General features: G+C 41.7%; 1 protein-coding gene across 3 annotated transcripts in view; it reads left to right on the top strand.

The window, feature by feature from the left end:
* The window catches only part of ppp1r21 (protein phosphatase 1, regulatory subunit 21), a 105,645-nt gene that overhangs the window by 59,535 nt on the left and 33,561 nt on the right, over positions 1 to 12,549 (top strand). For all 3 annotated transcript variants that reach the window (XM_072580601.1, XM_072580602.1, XM_072580600.1), the window contains one exon: positions 7,579 to 7,706. In XM_072580601.1, the coding sequence (XP_072436702.1) occupies positions 7,579 to 7,706 (128 nt within the window). The remainder of the gene's footprint in view (positions 1 to 7,578; positions 7,707 to 12,549) is intronic.

The raw sequence follows: 12,549 nt of genomic DNA, 5'->3' as shown, positions 1-12,549 counted from the left end.
AAATCCCCACCTTAAATCTATGCCCTCTAGCTTTGGACTCTCCTACTCTGGAGAAAAGATCTTCGCTATTCACTTTATCTATCAGAATCCCTACAGTGTGGAAACAGGCCATTTGGCCCACCAAGTCCACACTGACTCTCTGAAGAGTAACCCATCTAGACCTATTCCCCCTATCCTATAACTCTACATTTACCCCTAACTAATGCACCTAACCTACACATCTCTGAACAGTATGGGCAATTTAACATGCCCAATTCACCTAGCACCCACATCTTTTGGATAGTGGGAGGAAACCAGAGCACTCTGAGGAAACCCATGCAGACACTGGGAGAATATGCAAACTCCACACACTGTTGCCCAAGGCTGAAATCAAACCCAGGTCCCTAGAGCTGTGAGGTAGCAGTGCTAACCACTGAGCCACCAGGCTGCCTCATGATTTTATAAATTTCTGTACAGTCACCCTTTAACCTCCTACTTAAAGGGAAAAAAGCTCCCAGCCTCTCCTTATAACTCAAACCTTACTGTCTGAGTAACATACTTGTAATTCACTTTTGTACCCTTCCCAGTTTAATAACATCTATCCTACAGCAGGGCGACTAGAATTAGATGTCGATGTAGGGCTCCAAATGTGGTCTTCTCTGCGGTGGAAAATTTATGAAATGATAGTGTAAAGAAGCAGGCTGAAACTTTTTGACTTTAATACCTTTCGAAACTTTTAAATATAATTTTGGTTTTTCCTCTTTTATGTAATAAATTTGTTTGTTAAAAACCATTTGTAGTCTTGTGTGACTAACCACGGTAACCAACTACAAAAATCAAACTGGTAATCTCTTAAGACAGGTTTCACTCTGGGATTTCTTTCATTGATTATCAGCTGCAATCATAGCAATAGGCCAATTCTCTTAGTGGAGATGATAATTGCCTGGCATAAAGTTTCTTGCCATTTATTCACCCAAGTCAGAAAATTGTGCAGGTCCTTCTACACTTTGACTTGAACAGTTTTCAGTATCTGTGGTGCCTTAAATGGTATTGAACATTATTCAGTCATTGGCAAATCTTCATTTCTAATCTTATGGAGTGAAGATCATTGAAGTAGCTGAGCACGGTTGGATGATAAGCTAATACTCTGAGGAACTCCTGCAGTCATGTCCTAGGCCCAAGATCTTGGTCTTCAATAATCACAACCATCTTCTTTTTGTTGTCATTTGAATCAGTGGCAAAATTTCTGTGTGCTTCCCATTGATTTCAGTCTTGTCAAAGCTCCTTGATGTTGCACTCAATGCAATTCTGCCTTGATATTGTGGTTAATCCTCTTCCTTCTTCTGCAGCCCCCCCCCCCCAGGATTTGAGTTGTCTTGACCGTATTTGGGCCAAGGCCATGATGAAGGGTAGAATCAGGTGGCCTGGGAGGAAATTGAGCTGAGCATGAGTAATGAGGGTAGTGGTAGCAGATGCTGCTTAATAGCACACTCAAAACCCTTTTGTCACTTTGCTGATCAAAAATAGCTTGGGGGGGCGGGGAGAGCTCGGCAAGATGGCAGCAATTCTGTTCAAATGCTGTGGGCAGCTCTGTCTAACAGCCAAGGCATACTGGTATTTTTTTTGCCATCCCTAGCCAACTTATGTGGTGAACTTATTAGTTTAAAACCTTACAGAACACATTTTGGTTAACATTTGGGAGTGGGAAGGATGCCAAAGGGAAAAGGGATGAGCAAACAGCAGCAGGGAGGACACTCCCCTGCAGCACCAGGCATACCAGAGACTGCAGCGTCTACTAAACCACACACACACACACACACACACACACACACACACACACACACACACACACACACACACACACACACACCCCCCGGGCCCTGACAGGAATTGGCTGTGGCGATGGAGAGACTTACCTTGAAAGTTGGGGCTGCAATTGAGGAGATCCGTGGGGAGATTCGTGCCCACGTCCAACCTATCGCAGCCACACTGCAGAAACATGAGCAGGAGATTCAGGACCTCGGAGAGGCTGGAGGAGGGGGAGGGTTGAACTAAAGCCTCGGAAGCTGCGATGGATCCAGTCGGATCCAGGTGCTGCAGTGAGGGGTGCAGGCCTTGCAAGACCATATCGACGACCTCGAAAATCGAGGCTGGAGGATGAATCTCTGAATTGTTGGGCTCCCTGAAGGTGAGCAGTCAGTCAGCTGCTTTGAAAGCTGGCTGCTGAAGTTTCTGGGCCTTCACAAAGAGTCCAGCAGGCTGCAGATTGAAAGGGTTTATTAGGTTACAGTGCACAGGTCAGGGCTGGTGCAGCACCCCCGCTCGGTCCTAGTGCACTTCCGTTCATGTAAGGACAAGCAAAAAGTGATAGAAGCTTCTAAATGATCCGCAGGCACTGCTGTACAAGCAGTCAAAAATCCTGTTTTTCCAGGATTTCTCTGCAGTTTTAATTCTAAAGAGGAAGTCCTTCGATGAAGTTAAAAAGAGGCTGAGGAACCTGGGCATCCAGTACTCCGATACCCCACAGTGCTCCATTTCAGTCATGAGGACTCAGTTTATACGCTTGACTCAGCAGATAAAGCTAAACACTTTTTAAACACTTTAAAATAGACGGATTGGCCTGAAGAATATGGTTAATGTTTGTTCTTTTTCCTTCTTTTCTTGTGTTTTCCATTTGGTTTTTTAAAATTCCTTTCTTTCTCCCTAATAATTTCATTTTTTGGAAAGGGGGGAGGAAGAAAACCTTGGAATAAGTTGTTCCTTTGTTTTAATAACTGGATTTTCTGGTGGGAAATTTTGAATGTTCTTTGTTGTCTTCCCCCCTTTTTTTGTTTGTTCTGTTCCTCTTTTAGTCACAAGTAGGGGTGACATGAAGCCTGGGATGGGTGGAGTGCTCATCCCAACTGTCTTTTTTTTTTCTGTTGATTTAAGGATCATCTCCTTGTTTTTTTTTTTCTGGCCTAAAGCTGGGGCACAGTCTGGGTTTGAAGGAGCTGTGCAGGAGGGGATGGGTAGGGTGAGTGTCCCCTATGGGCAGGGGGAAGAGTCTTCCATTCAAAGTTTTATAGTTGGTTTTCTTTGTAGTTTGTAGTAATAATTGTTTATAATTATGATCGAGTAGTTTTTGTATATATAGTTCTTCGAGGCTATGAGTCTTTATTTACTTGTGCTCGGCGCTTTGTAAGCAGGGTTCTTCCTCCGAGGGGTTCCAGGGTCTCTGAATGGGGATACGGCTAAGTGTCTTATTAAATGGTACACCTGGAATAAGGGGAGTCATTTGCCTGTTGAAAGGAAAAAAGTGCTTTCTCTCCAATCAATTCAGGGGTTGGTGATTTCCTTAGATGCAGAGAAAGCATTTGACCAGGTGGAATGGCTGTATCTTTTCTATGTCTTAGAATGGGTTGGGGTGGGTGGAGGTTTTATATCGCCACACTCTGGCCGCGGTCATCACAAACAGGATTGGTAGGGGTAGTCAGCAAGGCTGCCCCCTCTCACTGTTGTTGTTTACGTTGGTGATAGAGCTGCTTGCAGAGGGCATTCGTCAGCATGTCCACATAACCGCTCCAGATGTGGGATCGAGGGCACACAAGATTACACTGTATGCGGATGAAATCTTTTTTTCCGTGCCCCATTTGATATAATTCATTTGGGGGTATTTCAGGATATAAGATTAACTTGCAAAATTGGAGGCCATGCCTTTGGGGAGCCTTCAGGATGTGCCAGAAGTTGAAGGTGGCCCTAGGTTCCCTTTTAAGTGGTCACGGGTAGGGTTCCAATACCTAGGCATTTTTATTACCCCCAAGTTTGATCTGTTATTTCGGACTAACTTTGCTCACTTGCTCGACAATATTAGGCGAGATCTCGAGAGATGGAAGGCTCTTCCAATTTCATGGCTGGGCCGAATATCTCTCATTAAGGTGAACGTTCTTCCTCGTTTGCTTTATCCTACGCGTACACTCCCTAAAACGTTTCCCAGGTCAACGTTGCGGAAGCTTATGGGGTGGTTTGGTTCCTTTGTCTGGCATTGTGGGTGAACCCTCATCAAACTTATTGCAGTTGCCTCAAGGCGGGGGGAGGAGTTGATTTCCCAGACATCAAGAGGTATCAATTGAGTTCCCTGCTGTCCTTTGTCTGTGATTGTGTAGGTAACGATCCAAACTCAATATGGCTGGATATTGGGGTCTCCCCGGCAAAGTGCTGTCTTTTTAACCGGTTGCTCATGGATAAGAGGAGGACAGTTACGGACCACTGCCAGAACCCCATTGTCATTAGTACAGTCGAGGCATGGAGGGCGATGAGTCAGGTGAGGGTTGTTTATCCAAGACTTCACCTATACCTATAGTTGGCATACCAGGATTCCAACCAGAGATGATGGACTCAGGGTTTAAATTATGGGCAGTGAGAGGAGTTCCTAGTTTGGGCGACTTGTTTGAGGGGGAGGTTTTGTCTTTTGACCAACTGAGTCACAAATACAGGTTGCCCAGCAGAGATCTTTTCTGTTTCTTTCAGGTTAGGGATTTCATCCAGAAGAAGACTACGCTTCTCACTATGCCCTGTAAGCCCGATACAGAGAGGTTGTTGCTATGTTCTGCAAGCACCCTTTTGGTTAGTGCCCTCTATTGCCTGCTGGGTGGCAGGGCCTGGCAGGATGTTAACTGGTTATGAGAGGTCTGGGAGAACCTATGGGAGAATGTTCAAAAGAACTCAATCTGTAATAGGACATGTGCTACGCAGTTAAAGTTCTGCACAGGGCTCATCTGGCACCAGACCGTCTGGTGAAGTTTAAAAAAGGTGGCATCTTCATTGTGCCCCAAATGTAAAATAAGTGTGGGTACTCTTACCCATTGCTTCTGGACATGCCACAGGCTGTGTTTATTGGAGCACTGTGGCAGGAGAGATAGGGAGGATATTGAGGACTGAAGTCAAAGCTGACCTGATATCTCTCCTCTTGGGTCTATCGAATTTACCATCTTTAGATGAGTGTGGGAAGAAACTATTTAATATTCTTGCATACTGTGTACAGAAGAATATTCTGATGAACTGGGTGTCTGAGAACCTGCCGGGCTTGCTGGGATGGCAGAAATTAATTATGGAGCACATTCCCTTGGATTTTTTACAAACATGGTGCACCACACAACAGACCATTTTTATAAGACATGGCAGCCCTACTTGAGTTATTTGGATATAGATTTGTCAGTTATCTTAACTAGGGCGTTTGTTTAACCAGGATGGTTAGGTTTGTCAAGCTCTGGGCCCTGGAGGGGGTCTCCTGAGTTAATTCAGGTATATATACAATGCTCCCGTTCCTTTGTTTGGGAGCTTTGCGGTGAGCATAGCTGTTTGGTATTTTGTCGTTTTTTTTTCTTTTTCTTTCTTTTTGATCTATTAGTTATTTACTTATTTATTGGTGTGGCTTTGCACAGTGTTAGGGTTTGTTTTGTATTATAGGGTAGGTTAGTAGTTAGTAGACAGTAGTTGTATTGTAATTTGTGTTTTGATTTTTTTTTATTATACTGATATTTGTTATTGATTGTATTTTTCAATAATTTTATGTTTGTAAAGTTAAAAATACTTGCTAATAAATATATTTACAAAAAGAAGTTTGGGATTGGAATTAGATGTTTGGATTTTTTCCTAAATTTTGTGTATGAAACATACCTGGGAATCTTTCCATGATGTAGCTAATCTATAGCAACTTTATTTTGAACATGATTACAGCTAAACTGTAGCCTTGTCATGATTTGTGGCCTTTGGTGCTTGCTGTCACATGGAGTGAAGCAGTTTGGCTAAAGACTGAATTTGTAGTAATGGTAACCTGTAGAGCAAGCCAAGTTGAATCATTCTGGCTGAAAATTGATGCAAAAGCTTGAACCTTGTCTTTTGCACTGGACATTCTCTGCCATCATTGGGAATAGGATATTTATGGTGCTACAGTCTCTCCAGTAAGTTATTTTGTCGTCCACTACTCTTCATGGTTGTGCATGGCAGGACAACTGAGCTTTTCATCTGGTTTTGGGATAGCATATTGTTGCTTTTTTATAGCATGCATATAATCCTAAATGGTAGTTTCCAGGTAATGTGTTGCTGCTGCTCTGCTGTCCTGCCCTCTTTATTGACTTGGAGTTGATTCTGTGGCTTAATGGTAAATGAAGGATATGTTGCACGAGAAGTTTGCAGACTGTCATGGAAAATAATTCTGATATGAATGTCAGCCCACAGCTCCTCGTGGATTCTGAACTTTTGAGCTATTAGATCAATTGAGTTTATTCCATTTAATAAAATACCACCTCACAACCCAATAGATATCCTACCAATACTCCTTTGGACAGCTATGTATCCAACAGGCAGATTGATCAGAAAGAGTCAAGTAGGATTTCTCTTTTGGCTTTTTTTTTCTACTTGCCACATGCCCAGTATGATAGGCCCTTCAGAACTTGGTTTGCTTGATAACGAGTGATCCTCTAATGGTTATGATTCAGCACATGCACTCTGTTTAGGAGTAATATTTGCCTTTCCTTATTTCAACAGTGTTACCTGCCCTTAGTGTCTTGGAGGGTCTTCTACCTAGCATATAGGTTAGGAGTTTAAACGAGAGAGAATTAGACTCTGGGATTACATTTCCTCTGGAACCACTTCAATATTGTCGATTTAGTGCCTTCTTTAGGAACTTTTGTTCCAAGACTGCTTTGATGGGTTTCCATTACAGTATGTAAAAATGTGGAATATCTGGTAGTCAGCAATCTGTTACCTGGGGGTTGGATTGGAACCCCTCTCCTAATCACGGCAAAGTTGAGGCATTGCTCTTAAGAGGGGTAGTGATGTTTACTGAGAACAAACCAAATTACAATCGAAGCTCTCTTCACCCCATGTAACTGTACTTTATAAATAATGTATGCTGCAGGATGTCTTTCTGAATTCAGATTGAAAAATTAGTTCCTTTTTTGAGGTGTAAGACCTGAAAAAATGAATAGGAAAATAGGATCAATTAGAAATGGCTGATCTTTGACTTTTCCAAAGGTAATCTATTCCTTACTCAGTCTGGATTTTTGTTTGCAGTAAATCTACGCAGTCCATTTATTCTGGTATAATAATCCATTTTGACCTCTATCTCGATTTGAATATATTGGTACATTAATGTTCTCTAAGTATGTTTGATCATCTCTTCTCTACAGTGGCTCAATCTCTGGTAAAAGATGGGGAGTACTTCATTGATTTCAACATTTCCTGCTTCCTAAAGGGAAGAAATGTTGCTACCTTTTACCTGGTTGTGTTATGCACATTAATATGTGTTATCATGTCTTGACTTGCCCTAAGATCATAAGATAAAAGAACAGAATTATGCCATACAGCCCATCAAGTCTACTCCACCATATGGTCATAGCTGATCTGTTTCTCAACCCCATTCCTCTGCCTTCTCCCGTAACCGTTGAAATCCTCTATTGGATTGTATGTATTCTGTAAAGTCTTTTTTATATCAAAATAATGCATATTATTTGTACAAAATTCACATTTTCAAGGTATTTTTAACATTTCTCACTTTGAGAAATGATTGCAGCTGCAGAGCTAATGACTTTTTTTGGTTTGTTTTTCTGTTTTTAGATATTTCCAAGCACTACAGTAAGAAGGTTTCCTTAGAGCAAGAGCTACCCACCATTACACAGAAGCTTAAAAATACCAATGATTGTATTCTTTCTTCTGTTGTAGCATTGTCAAATGTTACAGGAAAGGTAACTGACCATAAGTTACAGTTGCTACAAAATGAGAAAACCATTCAGTTCTTAAATAAAAGCAAAACATTGTGGATGCTGAAGATCAGGAATAAAGAAAAAGAATGTTCGAGAACTCAACAGGTCTGGCAGCATTTATGAAGAGATAGAGTTGATGTTTTGAGTCTAGTATGATGCTTTTCAGAATTGGACGTGAAAAAAGTGGTGGAATTTGATGTTACTTGCAAAAGACCAAGTGTAACAAAGGAAGGTGAAGGAAAAGTGACACAGTACCAATAGGCAAAGAATGGCAGTGGCTTGAGAGAAGAGATACAGATCCAATGTAGATTTTCGTAATAAAAGATAGGCCAGCTCTGAAAGCAAAATCATGTAAACAAGAATCAAAATGGAGCTGAGTTTGTGTTCTGAAGTTCTTGAACTCACTATTGAGACCAGGAGGTGGTAAGAGTCTACAGAAAATGAGGTGCTATTCTTTCAGCTTGCATTGGGCTTCACTGGATCACTGCAACAGACCTTAGAAATGTAGGCATGAGGCCAAGCTGGTGTATTGAAGTGGCACGTGACTGGAAAGTTTGGCTCATGCTTGTGGTCTGAATAGAGGTGTTTTTGCAAAGCTGCACTTGATCTGCGTTCGATCTTCCCAGTGTGGAGGAAACCACATTGTGAACCGTGAATATAGGAGACTCTTGAATGGAGTATAAATAAGTTGCTGCTTCCCCTGGAACTGGTGTTTGTTGCCTGACACAATGAGGAGGGAGAGGTAGCAGAGCAAGTGTTATACCACCTGCAGTTGTAGGAGTTGGTGCTGTGGGAAGGGCATGATATAGCAGTACTCAAGTGTTGCGGATGGAATGACCCCTTTAGAATCCTAATAGGGGAGAGGAGAGGAAGATGTATTGAGTGGTGGCGTCTTGTTGGAGCTGGTAGAAATGGCATCAGGTGATCCTTGGAATATGCAGGCTCAAAGAATGGAAAGTGTAAGGAAGAGATCTTGAAAATGGGTTGGGCATGGTTGAAGCTTACATCCACAATTGTTGGGGGAATCCTAATTAAGGAAAAAGGAAGATGTGTCTGAAGTGTCGTTGTGGAAGATGTGTCTGAAGTGTTGTTGTGGAAAATAATACAACGAGTCCCAAGCTGGAAGAATTTGTTGCAGTCTTTACAAGAAGCAGGTTCCAAAGAAATATACACAAGCTAGCTGTCAGAGTCAGAGTTTGTAATGAATATTAGTTGACCGACTGTTCCCAGAACTGAAAACTGAAGTCATGAAAGGGAATGGTAGTATCAGACGTTGACTAGGGAAGTTGAGAGAAGGGTGAAAATTGAAAGCAAAATTGATTAACTTGTCGAGTTTTGGGCAAGATCATGGAGCTACATCATGACAAGCAACATTGATAGGCATTCGTACACCTGCAGTCATCGATATCCGTTCTTAAACGGTTGTCACATTTATTCACAATTCATAAGACAGGTTACTTTTTCTTATTTAAATCATAGATAATTTGTATTAACTCCTATAAACTGATGTAAGATCTAAAGTAGGCCATTCAGCCCATCTATTCTGCTCTCCCATTCAATGGGGTCACGGCACTGATGTGATCAGACCCAATTGCATTTTCCGGTCTTTTCTGTACAACTGTTGATTTCCTTACTGTTTAGAAATCTGTCTATCTTAGCCTTGACATCTCTTTTCAATAAAGAATTCCAGATTGTCTACCCTCTGAGAGAAGAAATTCATCCCCCTCTCTGTCTTAAATGTGTGACCCCTTACTCTGAGATTATGCCTTCTGGTCCTAAACTCTCCCACAAAATGAAGCAATTTTTATGCATTTACCCTGTCAAGACCCCCTAAGAATCTTGTATCTTTCAATAAGGTCGCCCTTCATTCTTCTACATTCTAATGAGTAAAGATGGCCCTTCCATAACTGGGATCATCTAGTTAACTTTCTCTGGACTGCTTCCAATGCCAGTACAGCTTTCCTTAGAATAAGGTATCCAAAATCTTTCATAGTATTCCAGCTGTGGTCCCACTCGTGCCTTATGTGGTTTTAGCAAAACCACCTATTTTAATGTTTGAAATAAAGGCCAACATTCCATTTGCCTTCCCTATGAGCCACTAAACTTAGATGCTAGTTTTTGGTAAGTCATGAAGGAGGACTCAAATTCTTCAGTTCTGTGGCTTCCTCAGCCCTTTGCCATTTAAATAATATTTAGCTTCTGTATTCTTCCTGTCAAAGTGCAAACATCATTTTCCCACATCTTTTCCATCTGCCAAGTTTTTGCCAGCTTGCTTAACGTGTCCATAGCGCTCTGCAAACTGTCATATTCACCACTTGCCTTCCCACCTAATTTTGTTATCCCTCAACCTGTCTATAGTACATTCACTTTCTCATCTGAGTGATTAATATATATGTTGTAAATAATTGTGGCCCCAGCACTGATCCTTGTGACACTCCATTAAGTTGCCATCCTGAAAATGATGCCCCCCCTCCCTGATCCCAACTCTTGACTTCAATTAGTTAATGTATAAGCATGGATAGAGGAATGGCTATCTCCAACACCATGTGCTCTTCTTTAAGTAGCCTGATATGTAGTACCATTTCAAATGCCTTCTGAAAATCAAGGTATATTATAACCACGGATTTCCCTTTATTATCCTATTGTTTATATCCTCAAAAAAATGGAGTAAATTTGTCAGGCATGATTTCCTCTTCTTGAAGCCATGCTCACGTTGCTTGATCGTATGCATTTTTACATACTCTATTACATCCTTTATGCATTGACATGGTGGCTCAGTGGTTAGCACAGCTGCCCCACAGCACCAGGGACCCAGGTTTGATTCCAGCCTTTGACGACTGTGCAGACTTCACACTGACGTTCTCCCTGTTTTTGCATGAGTTTCCTCTCTCACTCCAAAGATGTTCAAGTTAGGTGGGTTTGCCATGGGAAATTGTCCAGTGTCTAGGAATGGTCAAGCTAGGTAGATTAACCATGGTAAATGCATGATGATAGGGTAGTATCTGGATCTGGTTAGGACACCCTTCAGAGGGTTGATATGGACTCGATGGGACAAATGGCCTGCTTCCACGTTTTAGGGATTCTATGATTACCATTTTCCCAATTTCACACATTAAGCTAACTTCCCTTTTTAAATAAAGGTATTGGCAGTTTTCCAATATCCCGGGAGATTTTCATAAAGTATGGATTCTTGGAAGATTACTGCTAGTCTGTCCATTACCTCTGTAGCCATCCATTACATCCATAGCTACTTTATTTAACATTCCTGATTGCATCCCATCTGCACCAGGGGACCTATTGTCCTTGCCTCACTGGTTTCCCTAGCATTCTTCCTCTGGTGATAGTTATTGCATTTATTCTCCCCCCCCCTCTTTATCCTTTGATTATTTAGTCATTTTGGTATATTATTAGTGTCTTGCACTGTGAAAAATAATGCCAAGTATTTTATTCACCACCTTTGCCATTTCCTGGTTGGCAGTTATAATTTTGCCTGTATGGTTCTCTAAGAGGCCTGTGTTCACTTTGGCCCCTCTCTTCCTGTTTATATATTCAAAGCTTTTTTAAAAATCCATCTTAATATCACTTTCAAGTTTACTCTCAAGCTTATCTTCTTTTACTTTGTTCTGCTAAGCTGGCCTAGATTTTTAAATTCAGCACAGAAGATGGTCATTTACTTTATTATACATGTGCCACTGTTGGATCTCACATGCTTGCTAAAGCTTTTTGTTTTCAAACACCCATTCATTTTTTTTAGGTTTAGATGTTTGGAATTTAAAAAAGGATCCCTGTATTTCTATTCTGTCACATGGGGAGAGTAAGGAGGCATGGGATAGGGAAATCTGGCTGTCTGGATAAACAATTGGCTGGCCCATAGACAGTGGTGGGAGATGGAAAGTGTTCAGCCTGGAGCTCGGTGACTAGTGGTGTTTGGCAACAATCAGTTCTGGGACCTATAGTCTTTGTGATTTTTATAAATGACTTGGATGAGGAAGTGGAAGATTGGATTAGTAAGTTTGTTGATGACAGGTTGGTAGAGTTGTGAATAATGTGGAGGGCTGTTGTGGTTGTGACGGACATTGACAGGATGCAGAACTGGGCTGATAAGTGACAGATGCGGAGTTCAACCTGGAAAAGTGTGCAGTAGTTCACTTTGGAAGGTCAAATGTGAATGCAGGATACAGGGTTAAAGGCAGGATTCTTGGCAGTGTGGAGGAACAGAGGGATCTTGGGGTCCATGATCTAGATCCCTCAAATTTGCCACCAAGTTAATAGGGTTGTTAAAAAGGTGTATGGCCTGTTGGCTTTTATTAGCAGGAGGATTGAGTTGAATAGCCATGAGTGTATGCAGCAGCTCTATAAAACAAGTTTTTGATCACACTTAGAATATTGTGTTCAGTCTGGTCACCTAATTATAGGAACGATGTGGAAACTTTAGAGAGGGTGCAGAGGAGATTTTCCAGGATGCTGCCTGGCCTGGAGGGCATATCTTACGAAGAAAGGTTGAGGGAGCTAGGGCTTTTCTCCTTGGAGCAAAGGAGGATGAGAAGGGACTTGATTAGGGTGTATAAGATGTTGAGAAGTTTAGAGTGGATAGCCGGAGACTTTTTCCCATGGTAGAAATGTCTATCATGAGGGGAATTAAAAGGAAGGTTTAAGGGAGATGTCAGAAGTAGGTTCTTTACACCAAATGGTGGGTGCGTGGAATGCACTGCTGGCACTGGTAGTAGAATCAGATACATTAGGGACATTTAAGTGACTCTTGGATAGGCACGTGGGTTATAGTACAATGAAGTGTATGTAGGTTAGTCTGATCTTGGAACAATAC

Source organism: Chiloscyllium punctatum, chromosome 11 (assembly GCF_047496795.1).
Source record: "Chiloscyllium punctatum isolate Juve2018m chromosome 11, sChiPun1.3, whole genome shotgun sequence".
Classification (NCBI taxonomy): domain Eukaryota; kingdom Metazoa; phylum Chordata; class Chondrichthyes; order Orectolobiformes; family Hemiscylliidae; genus Chiloscyllium; species Chiloscyllium punctatum.
Note: the sequence above shows the minus strand (reverse complement) of the source record. Positions and strands in the feature narration are given on the sequence as shown.